Source organism: Anolis sagrei, chromosome X, assembly GCF_037176765.1.
Source record: "Anolis sagrei isolate rAnoSag1 chromosome X, rAnoSag1.mat, whole genome shotgun sequence".
Lineage (NCBI taxonomy): Eukaryota > Metazoa > Chordata > Lepidosauria > Squamata > Dactyloidae > Anolis > Anolis sagrei.
In genome coordinates, this window is record NC_090034.1 from 22,154,045 (window position 1) to 22,172,342 (window position 18,298).

The following is an 18,298-nucleotide window of genomic DNA, read 5'->3' on the forward strand; positions in this document are numbered from 1 at the left end:
GGCTGTATGTCCATGTTCCAGTAGCATTCTCTCCTGATGTTTCACCTGCATCTGTGGCTGGCATCGTCAGAGGTTTTGTTGGCAATGAAGCAAGTGGAGTGCATATATATATACCCGTGGAATGTCCAGGGTGGGGAAAAGAACCCTGTTTAAAGCAAGTGTGAATGTTGCAGTTAGCAAGCTTGAATTAGCATATGAGAAACCATGAAGCTGCAAAGTCAATCAGCGAGGGCATCTCCATGGAGGTAGCCTGGCCTTTGTTGTCTAGAGACATCCAATGTTTGGGAGATGTTAACTAGCCCATGAATTATTCCTGTCTGGAGTTCTCCTGTTTCTGAGTGGTGTTCATTATATATGGTCTTGATTCTGGTGCTTTTTTAAAATACTAGTAACGAGATTTTGTTCATTTCCAGGGTTTCCTCCTTTCTGATGGAATTGATCAAAATGAACAAAATCTGGGTACCAGTATTAAAAAAACCCCCATCAGAACCAAGGACAATGAATAAAGAACACCACTCAGAAACAGGGGGACTAGACAGCAAACAATCAAGCGCCAATTAACACCTAAGCAGAGGATGCCTCCAGGCAACAACAGCCAGGCTACCACTATGCAAATAGTGATTGACTTTGCAGCTTCATGGCTGCGCAATGCTAATCAAGCTTGCTGATTGTAACATTCATATTTGCTTTAAACAGACCAGAGTTGAGTTGCTGTGAGTTTTCCGGGCTGTATGGCTATGTTCCAGAAGCATTTTCTCCTGACATTTCACCCCACATCTATGGCAAGCATCCTCAGAGATTGTGAGGTTTGTTGGAAACTAGGCAAGTGAGGTTTATATATCTGTGGAATGTCCAAAGTGGGAGAAAGAACTCTTGTCTGTTCAAGGCAAGCGTGAATGTTGCAATTGGCCACTTTGATTAGCATTGAATGGCGTTGCAACTTCAAAGCCTGGCTGCTTCCTGCCTGGGGGAATCCTTTGTTGGGAAATGTTATCTGGCCCTGATTCTTTCTCCAGGGTTCTTTCTCCTGCCCTGGACATTCCACAGGTATATATGCACTCCACTTGCCTCACTTCCAACATACTTCTAGCCACAGATACAGGTGAAACATCAGGACAGAATGATACTGGAACATGGCCATAGAGCTCTAAAAATTCAGAGCAACCCAAAGGCCAACTTCTGCAGGGAAAGTTCAGGAACTGGACCACTTTGTTGGGCCATTAAAGTGAGACTGGAGAGTGAAATGAGTGGATGATGAAAGGAAAGGGACCATTACCATCACAAATCAGCTCCTGACCCAAAAGGAATCTGGTCCAATCTTTGACTGGGCAGCCTTGGAAAGCAGGGATGGCCTCCCAAAAGTCAGTTGTGATGCACCTGGAGAGGAAGGAAAGGGGAAACCAAGCCTCTTAGGGGCCTTCAAAGTGACTCCAGAGACTTCCGCATTGCTTTGCCAAAGAAGGAGGGCCTGCCCAGTGCTTTTCCTGGGCAGCTGGAAGCCCCGCCTGAAGAAGGGCTGGGCAGAGAAGCAGTGGGCGGTCAGTCTGGGCCCAAGAGGGCAGCTGACCTCTGCCTCTGCCTCTTCCTCCTCTTTGAGCCATGGCTCGGGCGGCTCCTCCAGGGGCCCTGGAGCTCCTGCTGCGTAAGTCTCAGGAAGGGATGGGCAGAGACCCTGGGGTCCCCTTTGGAGGGTGGAAAGGGAGCCTGAGCCCCTTGACTTCCTTCCTCTCTCCTTTGCATCCTGGTTTCACAGTTCCAGCCCTTCCTTCAAAGGGCCACAGAATCTCCCCAGCAGGATCCCATGGCATTGCCTTTCTGGTAGTTTGGGCCCCCTCCCATTGAAGAAAACTAGAATTCTAGAGTTGGAAGGGGCACCTAAAGGTCATCCAGTCCAACCCCCTCCTGCCATAAAAGAATCCTAGGATTGTAGGTTGGCTGTTTTGAGTCCCATTCATGGGAGAAAGGCAGGATAAAAGTAAACAAATAATACATTTTGTCATTATAATGTATATGTCATATAAATGTCATCAGTTGGGGACTCCCTCCCCCCAGCACCAACTGCTGCTCTGGGGCAGAGTGAAAAGAGAGGGGGCCAGGGGACAGTTCCACCTTGTCTCCTGTGCTATGCTAATAATATAATATAATGTAATAAAATATATTGAATATACATTTAATATTTATAATATTACAATGTAATACAATATAATGCTACTAATAATAATATGATATTATAATTATGTATTTTATATTACATGTAATATTACTAATAATATTACAATATAATGGTATAGTACAGTATAGTAATATATAATACTGATATTGTACTATGCTAATAATATAATGTATTGTATGTATATATATCTTGTAAGCCGCTCTGAGTCCGCTTCAGGGTGAGAAGGGCAGCATATAAATGTCGTAAATAAATAAATAAATAAATATTATTTTGTGTCAGGAGCGACTTGAAAAACTGCAAGTTGCTTCCAGTGTGAGAGAACTGGAAGAATTGGCCTTCTGCAAGGACATTGTCCAGGGTACGCCCAGATGTTTTGATGTTTTACCATCCTTATGGGAGGCTTCTCTCATGTCCCCACATGGGGAGCTGGAGCTGAAAGAGGGAGCTCATCCGCGCTCCCCCCAGATTCGAATCTCTGATCTGTCGGTCTTTAGTCTTGCTGGCACAAGGGTTTAACCCATTATGCCATCAGGGGACCCTATATTACTATAGAAACATCCTTGAAAGGTCATCCAGTCTGACACCATCCAAACCCTCTCGACAGATGGCCATCCAGCCTCTGCTTCAAAACTTCCAGAAAAGGAAGGAGACTGCAACACAGTCCCAATCTTAAGAATTGGGGTACCCCAAAGGCCATCTAATCCAATCCCCTTCTCCTGGGCAGGAAAGCACAATGAAAGCATTCCTCACAGATGGCCATCCAGACCCTGCTTAAAGATCTCCAAAGAGGTTTCCATCTCCCTACAACCCTAAAGTTGGAAGGGATCCAAAAGGCCATCCAGATTGACCCCATTTTCTATGCAGGAAGGCACAATCAGAGCCCTCCTGACAGATGGCCATCCAACCTCTGCTTCATAATCTCCAGAGAAGGAGACTCCAAGGCAGTTCTTACAATCAGGATGTTCTTCGTAATGTTTTGATGGAATCTCATTCCCCTCAACTTAAACCAGGCATGTGCAAACTTTGGCCTTCCTAGTGTTTCGGATTCCAAATCTCACAATTCCTAACAGCCTCGGGCCCTTTTCTTTCCCCCCTCAGCCGCTTAAGCGGCTGAGGGGGAAAAGGAAGGGGCCTGAGGCTGTTAGGGATTGTGGGAGTTGGAGTCCAAAACACCTGGAGAGGGCCAAATTTTGACCATGCCTGATCTAGAGGAAATTGTTTTGGTGCATCTCTACTGTAGAAGGATTGCATTTTGGATCCATTTTCACTGCCCTTTTGGATCCTGGGAGTTGCAGTTTGACAAGGCTGAGAACTGGAACAAGATGCAACTCCCAGGATTTCATAGCCTTGAGTTATATTAACTCAAGAGGTGCCAAATTGCATTAGTTGCATAGTGTAAATGCGTCATTTATCGCCTCTTCCTCCATAAACTTGCAACACCTTTTCTTCTTTGGCAGATAAAGTCACTGACCCTGGCAACTCCGAAGAGAACTGGGAGGCCATGCAGCGCTTCAGCGACCAGGTCAATGCAGAACCTGATGGGTGAGGAGAGCAAGGCTTTGGATACCCTCATTTAAAATAGCCAGGGGTGCATCTACATTGTGCAATGAGTGCAGTTTGATGCCACTATAAGTGCCATGATTCGGTGCAACCAAGTTGTGGTTTGACACTCTTCAGCTGAGAAGGCTCAAGACCTTTTGTGCAGTTCTCATAATCCCATAGTGCTGAGTGTGGCGATTCAAGTAGTATCAAACTGCATTAATCCCACAGTGGAGAGTCTGTTCTCAAAAGGGAAGTCAACTCTGCGGCTTTGATATGCCACACTTCACTTCCTTCAGAGCAAGGAAAATCTCTTTGTAGCCATTTGCAAGAATGGAATTGGCTCTTTGGAGATATTCTGTCTTTAAAAAGTAGCGGAGGAGGCTGGCAAAGGACCTTGGCCTGGATTAGATACCAAGGCCCCTTCTTCCCTGCCATATAAAATCCAGATTGTCTGCTTTGAACTGGATTATATGGCAGTGTAGACTCATAAAATCCAGTTCAAAGCAGCTAATGTGGATTATCTACTTTGATAATATGGATTGTATGGCAGTGTAGAAGGGGCTCAAGAGTAGAAAGGGCCATGGTGGTGCAATGTTTTAAAACCTTGTGCTGCTGAAATGCTGACCTGAAGGTTGGCAGTTTGAATCCACGGGATGGGGTGAGCTCCCGCTGTTAGCTCTAGCTCCTGCTAACCCAGCAGTTTGAAAACATGCAAATGTGAATAGATCAATAGGTACCACTTTGGCAGGAAAAGGCAAAAAGACACCCCAAGCAGTCATGCCAGCCACACAACCAAGAAGTGTCTACAGACACAGACTCCTTGGCTTGGAAATGAAGAAAGAGCACCTCTCCGGGAACCGGAAATGAGCACTGCTTCCAGAGTCGGAAATGAAAGAAGCATTTGTCTGTGTATTTGTGTCTCAGTGTATGTCATTGTAACAAGGCACTGAATGTTTCCCTGTGTCTGTTTATATATTGTAATCCAATCTGAGTCCCCTCGGGAAAAAGTGCAGAATATAAATAGAGTGTTGTTGCTATTATTATTATTATTATTATTATTATTATTATTATTATTATTCCACTATGGATGATGATATATGATATTTCCCAAAGTATGTTTTCTTGAAGTTGATTTCTGCAAAACGGACACAGGAGTGTTGCTCAGGCCCCTTCCGCACTACCCCTATATCCCATGATCTGATCCCAGATTATCTGGCAGTGTAGACTCATATAATCCAGTTCAAAGCAGATAATCTGGGATCAGATCCTGGGATATAGGAAAGTAGATCTAACCTTAGTGAGATCAAGCCTTAGCCTTAGTGAGATCAAGTGAAGGGTTTATTCTCACAGTTTTGGGTGCTAATGTCTTTCAGCAACAATAACAAGCAGAGGCTCCAAATGCATTGCTCGTCTTCCTCTCCACTAAGGGCAACCCCATGAAGGTTTCCTTAGATAGAAGTGGCTTTGGCCAGTTCCTCTGTTAATTTCCATTTTGGAAGGATATAATACAGAAGAAGAAATGCTGGTGGTTTTCCCAATGCAGCCAGTACCATGTTGCAATGCTCCAACCTCTGATGTGGATCTCTTCTCTTCTTTCTCAGCCCTTCCATTGCCCTCCGTTTGCTGGAACATAAGATCCAGTCGCCACAGGAAGCAGAGGCTCTCCGAGCCCTGACCGTAAGTGGCACCACGATATTGAGCTTTCTCTGCTTTCTTGGGACCCCAAAGAAATGAGATGTACCTCAAGATGCTGACAATGACATCCAGTAGATCAAACAGTTCTAATTTGGGTTGCTGTGAGTTTTCCGGGCTGTCTGGCCATGTTCCAGAAACATTCTTTCCTGACGTTTTGCCCACATCTGTGGCAGGCATCCTCAGAGGTTGTGAGGTCTGTTAGAAACTTGGCAAGTAGGGTGGATATATATGTATGTTTGCATGTATGTATGTATGTATGTATATATGTGTGTGTGTGTGTGTGTGTGTGTATGTATGTATATCCTCTGGAATAATGTCCAGGATGGGACAAAGAGCTCTTGTTTGTTTGAGGCAAGTGTGAATGTTGCAATTGGCCACCTTGATTAGTACTGAATGGACTTGCAGCTTCAAAACCTGTCGGCTTCCTGCCTGGGGGGAATCCTTCACTGGGAGGTGTTAGCTGGCCCTGGTTGTTTCTTGCCTGAAATTCTCCGGGTTTTTTTTTTTAGTGTTGCTCTTTATTTACTGTCCTGATTCTAGAGGGCTTTTTGTAATACAGGTTACACCTCCCAACAAAGGACTCCCCCTGGCACGAAGCAGTCAGGCTTTGAAGCTGCAAAGCTATTCAATGCTAATCAAGGTGGCCAATTGCAACATTCCCACATGCCTTAAACAGACAAGAGTTCTTTCTCCCACCCTTGACATTATTCCACAGATATATAAAGACCACTTTCCTAGTTTCTAACAGATCTCACGACCTCTGGGGGATCTCTGCCATAGATGTGGGCAAAACATCAAGAGAGAATGCTACTGGAACATGGCCGTACAGCCTGGAAAACTCATAGCAACCCAGTGAATCCAGCCATGAAAGCCTTTGACAACACAGTTCTAATTTGCTCACTCCAAAGTTAGTTTTGGAAATTCTGTGTGCATACAGTGTGCTGATAGCCATCTGGATGGCTGGGGTGCCTTCCACACAAAGGTTAAAGAATCTGCAGACATTTCTGCTCAGAGCTATTGCAATCCTTTGCAATCAATCAAATAGTTTTATTGTACAAGCCCAAAGACAGAAAGGCACTACATACAAAGAATAGTTCCCTCAAAGCAAACAGGAAACAAAAGACAACATACGAAGGCCATCGTCATGCTCACACAAAGAGCCAAAATAATGCGAATCATCGATAATTACAGAAACATTTTCAAGGGAGGGTCAAATTAGCCTTTTGAGTCTCCATGGCAGTTGATGGCAGTTTTATCTTTCTGGTCTTTTTTTTTTTATTTTTTGCAGTCAAAGCAAAAAAAGAGCCACTTTATATGTTACATATTCATTTGAGTCACTCAGCAAAAACTGAAACATTTCCACAAGAGTTCCCGTTTTCATTTATCAGCAAGAGTTTCAAATATCTTTCTCTGAGGTCACTATACAAAGGGCACTTCAACATATAATGCTATCCTTTGCAAGGCGGTGAATGGGGGCGGGATGTATCTGCAAAGCAAAATGAGTGAATACAGGGTTGTTGTAGGTTTTTTGGGCTGTATCGCCATGTTCTAGAAGCATTCTCTCTTGATGTCTTGCCGGCATCTATGGCAGGTCAGACCTCACAACCTCTGAGGATGCCTGCCATAGATGCAGGCGAAATGCCAGGAAAGAATGCTTCTAGAACATGGCCATACAGCCCGAAAAACCTACAACAACCCAGTGATTCTGGCCATGAAAGTCTTCGACAATACATTGAATGAATGCAGTTTGGCACCACTTTCATTGCCGAAACTCAATGCTGTGAAATAATGGGATCTATAGTTTGGCAAGGTCTCAAGCCTTCTTGGGGGTGTGCAAATTGCAACTCCCAATGGTGGTTAAAGTGGTGTCAAACTGCATCAGTTCTACAGTGTAGATGCACTCTGGGAGGCCGAAGGAAAGTGATGCGATGTCGTTGCAAAGGGTGGCCCCCATAGCCATCAATGGGCTGAGGCACGCTGCTTGAAACATGGCCAATGCATCCCATTTGTCTCAAGACTTTTCTTTCTTTCTTTCTTTCTTTCTTTCTTTCTTTCTTTCTTTCTTTCCAAGGTCCTGGAAATGTGCGTCAACCACTGCGGGGAGGCCTTCCACCACGAAATGGGCAAGTTCCGCTTTCTGAATGGTCTGATCAAAGTCCTCTCCCCAAAGGTGAGCCAAGGGGCCCTATGGAAGGCTGAATAGAGGACCAAAGTGGGGTCAAACTGCCTTCCTTCCATTGTGTAGATGCGCCCTGTGAGCATGACCTTCTCTCCTTCTCAGTATCTGGGCTCCTGGTCCACAGAGCAAGTCAAGTCCCGCATCGTGGAGACCCTCTTCAGTTGGACTGTCTGGTTTCCTGAGGAAGTGAAGATCCGAGACGCTTATCAGATGCTGAAGAAACAAGGTCTGCATTCTCTTATTTTCCTTTCCCTCTTCAGTCACAAATAGCCTCTGGCCACAAGGCGCCTGACCCAGAGGTTTCCGGTCGCTCGCTTTGCTCCTTTCCTCTTTAGAGAAGGAGCAGAAGGAACTCTCCCGCAGCTTTGGGGAAGCCTTAAGGAGGTTTATCCAACCTTTTTGAGACCTTTGCGGGTCCTCTTTTATGCAGGAGCGCTGTGTCCAAAAGGGACTGTCTCCATTAAAGGTTGAGAGAGTGTGACTTGTCCAAGGTTTCCAAGGCCAAGCAGGGATTCCAAACCTGGACTCCAGCTATTGTCTTAGGTGCCTTCTACACGGCTGTATGATCCAGATTATCAAAGCAGATAATCTACATTATCTGCTTTGAACTGGATTATATGAATCTACACTGCCATATAATCCAGTTCAAAGCATATTATCTGGATTTTATATGGCAGTGCAGACAGGGCCTTAGACCACTATATCTGCAAGTTACTGCCTTTTAAAAACAGGCTTCCAGTATGTGTCTTTTGCAGACCAAGATCATTTAAACCACTTTCCCTTAAGCTTTGTTAAGAGTTTGGTAGAGTTTTCATGTTTTTAATTTTAATGTTGTTCTAGTGGTGGTAAAACTGTTCACCTATTGATGAATTTAAAAGTGTTTGCTGCTCTGTATTGATGACAGCACTTTTTGCTACTACTAAAATAATGATAATGATATTATAATATCATGGAGCTCGCAGTGGGGTAAGCTGTGGAATAGCTGTGGAACTTTCTGACCAAAAGGTCACAGGTTTGAATCCAGAGAGCAGCATGAGCTCCCACTGTTAGCCCCAGCTTCTGCTAACCTAGCAGTCCAAAAACATGCGAATGTGAGTAGATCAATAGGTACTGTTCCAGCAGGAAGGTAATGGTGTTCCGTGCAGTCATGCCGGCCACATGACCTTGGAGGTGTCTACGGACAATGCCGGCTCTTCCGCTTCAAAATGGAGATGAGCACCAACCCCCAGAGTTGGACATGACTGGACTTAATGTCAGGGAAAAACCTTTACCTCTACCTATTATTATATTTGGATTTATATCCTGCTCTTATCTCTGGATGGAGAATGAAAGCAGCTCCCAACCTTGAAACTCTGAGTCTCCTTTGGAAGAGATAAAGTGCTGAATTATTATTATTAATAATAATAATAATGTTCAACCCAATCTGAATGCCAGGATTATTTTAATATATGTATTCCATAGAAATACATTATATGTATTTTACATAATGTTTTATAATTATGTGTTTTTTAAACTATGTTGTGCCCAAGCCTTAAGGAGAGGCAGTTTAAGAAACAAAATTATTATGATTACGATGTTTATTATTGTGAAGCTTCTGTTTATGAACCTCTTGAGTGGAAGAATGGATATACAGCCCCAATTTCTTTGATAATCTCCTGTGGCAAGGAGTTCCAAAGCTCCTGCAATGGTGACTTCTCATGCAGTTCGGCTATATGAGCTTGGTGCCATTGGCACAGCATTAATTGACCTTGTCTTTGTATTTTAGATGCAAAAAGGATATATTTTGAATCAGCCTCCTGCTGCTAATCCTGCTCATCTGAGTTTGTTGTTTCTGGGGCTGGATGAGCATGTTAAGAGTGCAATTCCATCTGTAATACCTAAATCTTCTTTCGTCCAGGAATTGTAAAGCAAGACCCCAAATTGCCAGAGGACAGAATCCTTCCTCCTCCTTCACCAAGACCAACGGGGTCCATTTTTGATGCTGATAATGAGAAATCCCAGGTAATTTCATCTGCCTTTTGCTCGGTGTCTTTATCGTCGTCTTCATCATCATCATTATCACGCTCTGAGAGCAAACTCAGGTGACGGTACCAAAAGGATTATATTTGAAACTGAGCCACCTTCTTCAAAAACTTGTATTATCATCATCATCATCATCATCATCCCTATAGTCCAAAGCTGGTTCAACTCAACACTGGAATGATGCAAAATGCAGCTTTTCTTTGATTGCAGATGGATTATTATTATTATTATTATTATTATTATTATTATTACTAGAAACACAACAAGATTAGTACACAGCAAAAGAGATCACTATGCTGGTTGTTGTATTAGATCACACTTCGGATACTGTCCAAGTGTCTAGGACTATATGATGTATCAGTTGTGTTCAAGAGCAGGCCAAGGTCTTTAGGCACTGCACCCAGTGTGCCGATAACCACTGGGACCACCTTTACTGGCTTGTGCCAGAGTCTTTGCAGTTCAATCGTTAAATCCTCTATTATTATTACTAGCTTGGGGACCTGGCACTGCCCGGGTTATTAGAGAAAGGTCTTTATTTAAGTGGCTCACAGTGGTCTCAGGAAGTTAGTGAAGGTACTGCGAGTCCCATCATCCAAGGTTCATCCTCCTCCAAATTGCACCAGGATGTATAGTGGGTCATGGGAGCTTTGTGTTACACGTTTGGTCTTGATCAGTCATTGGATGAGGGTTGCAGCGGTCTCGGGTCATGGGGGCTCTGTGTATCAAGTTTGGTCTTTGTTGGGGATCGTAGTGGTCTGTGGGAACTGAAGGGTTTGAAAGTACTACTAATCCCATCATCCATTGTCCACCCTCCTCCAAACAGCACCAGGACATAGAGTGGGTCATGGGGGCTCTGTGTGCCAAGTTTGGTCTTAATTAGTCATTGAATGAGGGTTGCAGCGGTCTCGGGAAATGAGTGGAGGTACTTCAAGTCCCATCATCAATGTGCCATCCTCCTCGAAACTGCATGAGGATGTAGAGTGGGTCATGGGGGCTCGGTGTGCCAAGTTTGGTCTTGATCAGTCATTGGATGAGGGTCGCAGTGGTCTCAGAAAGTGAGTGAAGGTACTGCAAGTCCCATCATCCATAGTCTGCCCTCCCCCAAACCACACCAAAATGTTGAGTTGGCCATGGGGGCTCTCAGTGCCAAGTTTAGTCTTTATTGGTAATTGGCAATTTGTCCCTGTGGTCTCAGGAAGAGAGCAAAGGTACTGCAAGTCCCATAATCCATGGTCTATCCTCCTCCAAACTGCACCAGGATGTAGAGTGGGTCATGGGGGCTCTGTGTACCAAGTTTGATCTTGATTTGTCATTGGTGGGGGCCACAGTGGTCTATGGTTGCACAAGTGTTTTGAGGTACTACAAATCCCATAATCCGTGGCCCACCTCCCCCAAACCACACAAAGACACAGAAGGGGCCATGGGGGTTATGTGTGCCAAGTTTGGTCCAGGTCCGTTGCACATGCACATCACAGTGGCCTGTGAAAGTGCCAGCCAATCAGAACGCTGCTATATCCATACACCGCCCTCCCTCTTTTCGCATATGAACACTGACTTTTATTATATACATAGATTACTACTACTATTTATTTTTTCTACAGCTCTTAGCCAGGCTCTTGAAAAGCAAAAATCCGGAGGATCTGCAGGCGGCCAATAGGCTGATCAAGGGGCTGATCAAAGAGGTATGTAGGCATTGCCACCAAAAGGCCAGGGCATGCATTACAATGTATAGCCCTTGCACCATGGCCTTAACTCCTGGAGTGCTGGAAGTGGCCAAAATGGGACCATTTGTATGATCCTGGGGTTTGCCCTATTGTCCTGGTGACGGGGGCTTTGGGAATGGGCTTTGTTGGACCATTCAGGAGCAGGAGAAGTCTGCCAAGGTCTCCAGGCGCATGAATGCCATCAAGGAGGCACACAATTCCGCTGTGGCTCTGGAGGAGATGCTGAGGAGGAATAAGGCAACGGAAGAGCCGGCCATGGAGGCTCTGCAGGTGAGAGTCTCTCCGATGCGTGGTATTTTGGATGCTTGGAGGCATATCTGATGTATGCGCATGGGAAAGAAGGACAGAGTCACCTCTGCGTACCCAGACCCTGCAATCTAGGGTTTGCCTTTGCCTCTGGGCATGTGCAAAGTGCTTCTTCCTTGCCTTGAGCCTGTGTCTCAGTGAATGAGGCTTTGTGGCAGAGCTTGGAGAGAGCCTTCTGCTCCAAGTTGACCTTCCACAAGCATTTGCATGCCCTGTCTCCCTCCTTCCGCAGGAACTTCATGCCAAATGTGAGAAGCTGAAGCCCCTGATGTTCCGGGTGGCCAGCGAAACAGTGGAGGATGAAGAGGCCCTTGGTAAGATGGGGATAGTTCAGGAACTCTTAAGAAATACATGAGAAGTTGGATTGCTGTGAGTTTTTCGGGCTGTATGGCCATGGTTCTGGCAGCATTCTCTCCTGACATTTTTCCTGCATCTGTGGCTAATGGCATCTTAACAGGTTGTGATGACAGTGAGGCAAGTGGAGTGTATAGATATCTGTGGAATAATGTCCAGGGTGGGAGAACAAGTGTCTGTGTAAAACAAGTGTGACTGTTGCAATTAGCAAGCTTGAATAGCATTGGGTAGCCACGAAGCTGCAAAGTTATAGCAGAGCACATGACAAACCTGGACACAAAATATTATTGAGAACACAGACATTCTGGACCACTGTGACAACCATTATGTCAAACTACACAAAAAAGCTATTGAAATCCACAAGTGCAAGGACAATTTCAACAGAAAAGAGGAAACTATAAAAATGATCAAAATCTTGGTACCAGTATTAAAAAATACCAGAATCAAGTAAATTATGAACACCACTCAGAAACAGGAGACAAGCAAGTCCTAGTTATCAGCCCCCAAACAGAGGATGCCTCCTGGCCAAAAAGGACAGGATACCTCTGTGGAAATATCCTCCCTGATTGACTTTGCAGCTGTAAGGCTACTCAATGCTATTCCAACTTGCTCGTTGCAACATTCACACTTGTTTTACACAGACAAGGGTTCTTTCTCCCACCCTGGACATTTCACAGTTATATATATATACACTTGCCTCACTGCCAACAGAACCTCTAAAGATGACGACCACAGATGCTGACCGAAATGTTAGGAGAGAATGCTACCAGAACATGTCCATACTGCCTTAAAAACTCACAGCAACCCAGTGATTCCAGCCATGAAAGCCTTTGACAGTACATGGACAGTGATTGGCTTAGAATTCTAGCTGCCTGGATTCTGATCTGAAAAAGTCAAGAAGTAGAATGGCAGGACTGCAGCTAAATCAGGGGTTCATTTTAATATGCTGCTTTTGAAAATGTGTTTTTAATGTATAGTTTGCAGGAAGAGGCCATAGCTATATAACTGTGCTTAGCTACAACCTCCTTGTGCCTCAGCAAATTTCTTTGACCCTTCCTTTGCCACTAAAACTGTATTGACGAGTATGAACTGAATGACTTTTTGTCCTGTCACCTCCCTTACGTTACAAACCCAATGGAAACAAGAAAGAGAAAAATTCAAACTGCTTTGAGTCTCCTGCAAGGGAGATAAAGTGGGGTATACATAATAATGATACTCTGGCACAAGCCAGTAAAGATGGTCCCAGTGGTGATCGGCACACTGGGTGCAGTACCTAAAGACCTTGGCCTGCACTTTAACACAATCGGCGTTGACAAAATTACCATCTGCCAGCTGCAGAAGGTCACCTTACTGGGATCTGCACGCATTATTCCCCGATACATCATACAGTCCTAGACACTTGGGAAGTGTCCGACGTGTGATCCAGTACAACAGCCAGCAGAGTGATCTTGTTTGCTGTGGACTCCTCTTGTTGTGTTTCAAATAATAATAATAACAATAACAATAATAATTCTGGTTTTTAGCCAATAACTTTCCCTTTTTTTGGCACGTTGGTTTCCATCTTGCTGGAGATGCAGGAAACCCACATTGAAGGGATGAGGCTGAGAGATGCCATCATTTTGAGATGTAAACACTTGAGGGACCGTCTCTCTGCTTCTGTCCGTAGCTGAGATTCTCCAAGCAAATGACCGGCTCATTCAAGGACTCACTTTATACAATCAGGTTGTGGGATCTGGATGTAGGGATCCTGAGCCAAGATCTGCTGAGACCTCTGGTAGGTCCTCTGCCAAGAGCAGTTTGGTGGTTCTCTTGCAGGATGCCTCCCCAAAACAGGGCCATGAAGTGGGCTGTTTGTGAAATGTGGAAGAGGGAAAAGTGGTCAGCTATCCAAAATGGAGAAATGACCCCCCCCCCCCCCCCCGTGCCAATCATTCTGTATTTTGGTGCAACCTAGCCACTTCTCTCCTCCTGGGATGGGTCTTTGACCCCCTTTTCAAAACTCCTTTTGGTTTCTATTCCAGCTGGGCTTCCAAAGAGCTTCCCATTAATTGATTTCTCGGACCAGGGTCCAGAGCAGATCCCACCCTCCCCTTCTGCCCATTCGCTGGATGAGGAGCTGATGTCTGTCGGTGAGTGTGGGTATAAGTATTTTTTATATATATAAGTAATTTTTATTATAATAAATATGTACTACAAACACATTTGCTAACAATTACAATCAAATGAGACATACTTAGCTTTGAAGTATTTACAATGTTCGCAACATTTACATTTTCTAAATCATTACAGTTACAAAACCTGTTGTGATATTTTGTCACAGTTTTTCTTTCTTCTTTGGTTTAAATTACAAATACAGTTATAGTTACTAACAGAATTGTAAATTGAGATATCTATATCTCAGTTAACATATATCAATCTTTTCAAAAATTTCTTTTGTATTAATTCTATCTATCTATAAAACCTACAATCCTTCAGGTGATCCCAGATGTGGTCTCTGTCAGCCAGGGCCAGAACTTTTTCCATCCGTTAAAGGGCATCCTGCCTCGTTCAGTTTTACTCAGGGCTCTTATTTTCTCTGTTACCCAATTTACACTAGAGGTAACATTTGCTGGTTTACCTGGGTTCCTCATCGAGGCATTTGCTCGGTGAGTGTTAGGGCCAGGGCCAGGGCTCATGGGTGCCGTGGGGAGTGTGCATACTTTTCTTACCAATGTGGGAAAGGAGGAAAGCCCTTTGTCTCATAACAATGGCTCAGACTTTCCTCTCCTGCAAACCCATCTCCAGCAGCAATGAGATGGCAGTTAAACAGCAAACACAGGGTAATTTTACAACCGTCTAATCTCAGACCAGGATGCTGCTTGTCTGAGTCATGGGTCTGTGATGGGTGAGGCAAGCAAACCTCGTGACCACGCTTTGTTTTTGCTCCTGTGGAACAGTGAATCTGCCTTTACACTGAGAGCCATTATTACCAGCTGAGAACTGCGATTCAGGTCAGATCCTTTCTGGTCTATTTCTGGAGAGGTTCCTTTTGGGAACATTTTTCCCATGTCACCAGTGACTCCAGAAACTGCAAGTCATTTCTGGTGTGAGAGAATTGGCCGTCTGCAAGAGCGTTGTCCAGGGGATGCCTGGATGTTTGATATTTTACCATCCTGTGGGAGGCTTATCTCATGTCCCCACATGGGGAGCTAGAGCTTGACAGACAGGAGCTTACCCCGCTCACCAGATTAAAAAAGCCACCTTTCTGTCAACCAGTTCAGCCGGCACAGGGTTTAACCCACTGCACCACCGGGGACTTCTTTTTGGAAACTGAACCAGGGACCTTCTGTGCAGGTCTTGACCTACAAAGCCCTGAATGGTTTGGGACCCACCAACCTGCGCGACCGTATCTCCATCTATGAACCCATGCAATCTCTTCGATCTTCCGTAGAGGCTTTTCTCTCGCTCCCGCCCGCATCTCAAGTGCGACTTGCCGGGACGAGGGAAAGGGCCTTCTCTGTGGTGGCCCCCCGGCTCTGGAACTCACTCCCCAGAGATATTAGGCAAGCCCCCACGCTAACAATCTTCAGGAGGAACCTGAAAACCTGGCTATTCCAATGTGCCTTCAGTGATTGAATGTAAGAAACTCCCTGACCAAACTTTGCACTAAACATCCTTAGAAGCACTTTATTTATAGTTCGTGCAATTGAATCCTCCCTCATTCTCGGATCCTCATCCTGATGACCTGCACTGTCCTATCTCCCAGAGTTTTTTTTAAAATTTTAGCCTTGAAGGTGGCCCTGCCCAGTGAAATCCTCTGTTTTTAATTGCATGTTTTTATATTGTCTGTTGTCGTCTATTGTATTTCTTTGGATTTTATGTATTTTATTTTCTGGTTATTGTTATGTTTTTGCTTTATGATGTATGTACTTCATTGATGGGCTTGGCCTCATGTAAGCCGCACTGAGTCCCCTTGGGGGAGATGGAGCAGGGTATAAATAAAGTTTTATTATTATTATTATCATTATTCTGCACTGGGATGTAAGAAGCTGCCTTTCTCCGGTGTCAGACCCTTGAGAGCCCAGCTTCACCTATTCCTTGTGGCTGAGCCAGAGGATAAAACCCAACTTGGTCCCATTTCCTCCATTGAATAGAAATCTGTTTGTATTCCCCCCATATTCTGTCTGCATCCCTGTGGGCTTCCCCAGATCCTGTGGGGTTTGGAGGGAGCAAGGTTTGGGAAGAAGGTTTGGGAAGAAGGGTCAAAGAGCGTCCCAAGGCATCAATCTATGCAAAATGTTACCTGAAAATGTGGAAGTGGGTTTCAAGGATGGGGAGGGAAGTGACACTTCTATTGGGAAGAAGTGGCAGGCCTCATCTACACTGCTATGCAGTGCAGTTTGACAGCATTATGAAACTGCATTATACGGCCTTGTGTTTGGGGCCACACTCTTAACTCTTTCTGTGTTTGTCTCTTTACTAGACCTTCCCAGCAGCCCATTGTCCAGCAGGGTCTCCGAAGGGACACCTCCACTGCCCAGCCCCGATTCGTTGGCCACCCTCTTTGTCCCACTGGAGTCTATCACTCTGAGTAAGCGAGAAGGGAGGGTACAGCACACTTTTGGGTTTAGCCCTGACCAGCCTCACAGCTCCAAATAGGTTGTCCATGAAGAAAAAGGCTACCAGGGTTGAACGTCTTCCTTTGGGGTTGGTCTTATTTACTGCGTGTGTTTCCACCTCTGAACAGGTGCTATCCCTGCAGTCACTGTATTTGCTGGTAATGGCCTGCAGGCCCTGCTCCACTTCTCCCGGGCGCCCCTCCCTGGCCTCCCCTCTGTCTGGCCACTGGTCCTCTCCCTGCTCAGCACGGCACCCCATCCGGTCCAAGGCATCGTCTTCCAGGCCGCTGTACCCAAGGTACAGGGATTCAGAATTGGAGTAGGGAGACCCCATAATGCAAAAATCCCAGTGGCCCTTGCCTTTGGTTTGACATTGTGTTTTGAATAGGGAAAGGTAGCAGTAAAGATTTCCCCTTGACAGTAAATCTAGTTGTGTCTGACTCCTGTGGGTGGTGCTCATCTCCATTTCTAAGCCCAAGAGGCGGCGTTGTCTGTAGACACCACCTAGGTCAGTGGTTCTCAACCTGTGGGTCCCCAGGTGTTTTGGCCTACAACTCCCAGGAATCTCAGCCAGTTTACCAGCTGTTAGGATTTCTGGGAGTTGAAGGCCAAAACATCTGGGGACCCACAGGTTGAGAATCACTGACCTAGATCATATGGCCAGCATGACTGCATGAAACGTTGTTAACCTCCCACAGAAGCAGTACCTATTGATCTACTCACCTTTGCATGTTTTCAAACTGCTAGGTTGGGAGAAGCTGGGGCTAACAGCAGGAGCTCACCCTGCTCCCCAGATTTGACCTGGTGACCTTTCAGTTAGCAAGTTCAGCAGCTCAGTGGTTTAGCCCACTGTGCCACCAGGGGGTGCCAACAGTGCCTACTCTATTATTATCGTGACTATTATTATTATTGTTATTAGTGTCTGACCCCCGACCCCAGCCTGTCCCTTGGCAAACCGGTGCACATGAGTGACCATCGTTGTCTTTTCCTTTTTCTGTTATATGGATTGCAGTCGATGGCCATCAAGCTGCAGCCAGCAACCGGCTCAGAGCTGCCAGCCTTCAACCCGCTTCTGCCTCCAACGGTCATCTCCCAAGTCTTGCTGCTGAACAACCCACAAAAGGTAAGTGTCCAGTTGGGGGGGGGGGCTTGTGGATGATGCTGTGCTCAGTCTGCTCCACTTGCATTCTGGGGATCACTAGGGGGTGCTTATACGCCCCCTTATAGGAGGATAAGCCCACCTAAATGAGATCTGTTTAAAAGAGTGCAGGCCCATAGGAATTCAAAATATAGGAAACATACTGCTTGTTCAGCCATCCAGACGGCTACTGTACCAGTTTGACCACTGAATATCAGCCTCCCTTTCTTTTCCCTTTAGGCTCCCTTGCGGCTGAGATATCGATTGCTGTTCACCCAGAATGGAGAGACCCACAGCAAACTTGGAGAAGTGTCCAGTTTTCCTCATGAAGATCTATGGGCTTCGAACTGAAAACAGAGAGTTGGTGGCCTTTGGGACACTCTCAAGCCTCAGACCGGATCGGGGCCTCTGCCACGGACGTTGTGCCCATCTGTTCACTCCAGATGCACTAAGCCTTTTGCAATGGTTGCATCCTCTTTCTGTAAACCAATCAGTACAATTTTTTTTGATAAAAACAAGCCCTTCCACAGAGGCATTTGGCATTTATCGAAGGGCTGCTGGATGTTG

The 18,298-nt window shown here is 45.4% G+C and overlaps 1 protein-coding gene across 3 annotated transcripts; it reads left to right on the plus strand.

Moving 5' to 3' along the window:
- Positions 1-395: 395 nt before the first annotated feature.
- GGA2 (golgi associated, gamma adaptin ear containing, ARF binding protein 2) lies at positions 396-18,277 on the plus strand. 3 transcript variants are annotated; one of them, XM_060786438.2, is made up of 15 exons: positions 396-1,642; positions 3,631-3,715; positions 5,317-5,392; positions 7,482-7,580; positions 7,692-7,815; positions 9,487-9,590; positions 11,213-11,293; positions 11,474-11,605; positions 11,874-11,955; positions 13,662-13,769; positions 14,017-14,124; positions 16,458-16,565; positions 16,722-16,891; positions 17,606-17,716; positions 17,972-18,277. In XM_060786438.2, the coding sequence occupies exons 1-15, from the start codon at positions 1,600-1,602 to the stop codon at positions 18,080-18,082; spliced, it is 1,542 nt and encodes a 513-aa protein (XP_060642421.2). In that variant the 5' UTR covers positions 396-1,599; the 3' UTR covers positions 18,083-18,277. The 3 variants fall into 3 exon arrangements, with proteins under 3 accessions (XP_060642421.2, XP_067316637.1, XP_067316638.1); XM_067460536.1 differs by lacking the exon at positions 16,722-16,891; XM_067460537.1 differs by lacking the exons at positions 396-1,642; positions 5,317-5,392.
- Positions 18,278-18,298: the final 21 nt, after the last annotated feature.

Coding starts and splice junctions, on each gene's coding strand:
- GGA2 (XM_060786438.2), top strand. CDS start 1,600: ATGGCTCGGGCGGCTCCTCCAGGGGCCCTGGAGCTCCTGCTGC. Junction 3,716..5,316: donor GTCAATGCAGAACCTGATGG/GTGAGGAGAGCA, acceptor CTTCTTTCTCAG/CCCTTCCATTGCCCTCCGTT. Junction 7,816..9,486: donor TCAGATGCTGAAGAAACAAG/GTCTGCATTCTC, acceptor TCTTTCGTCCAG/GAATTGTAAAGCAAGACCCC.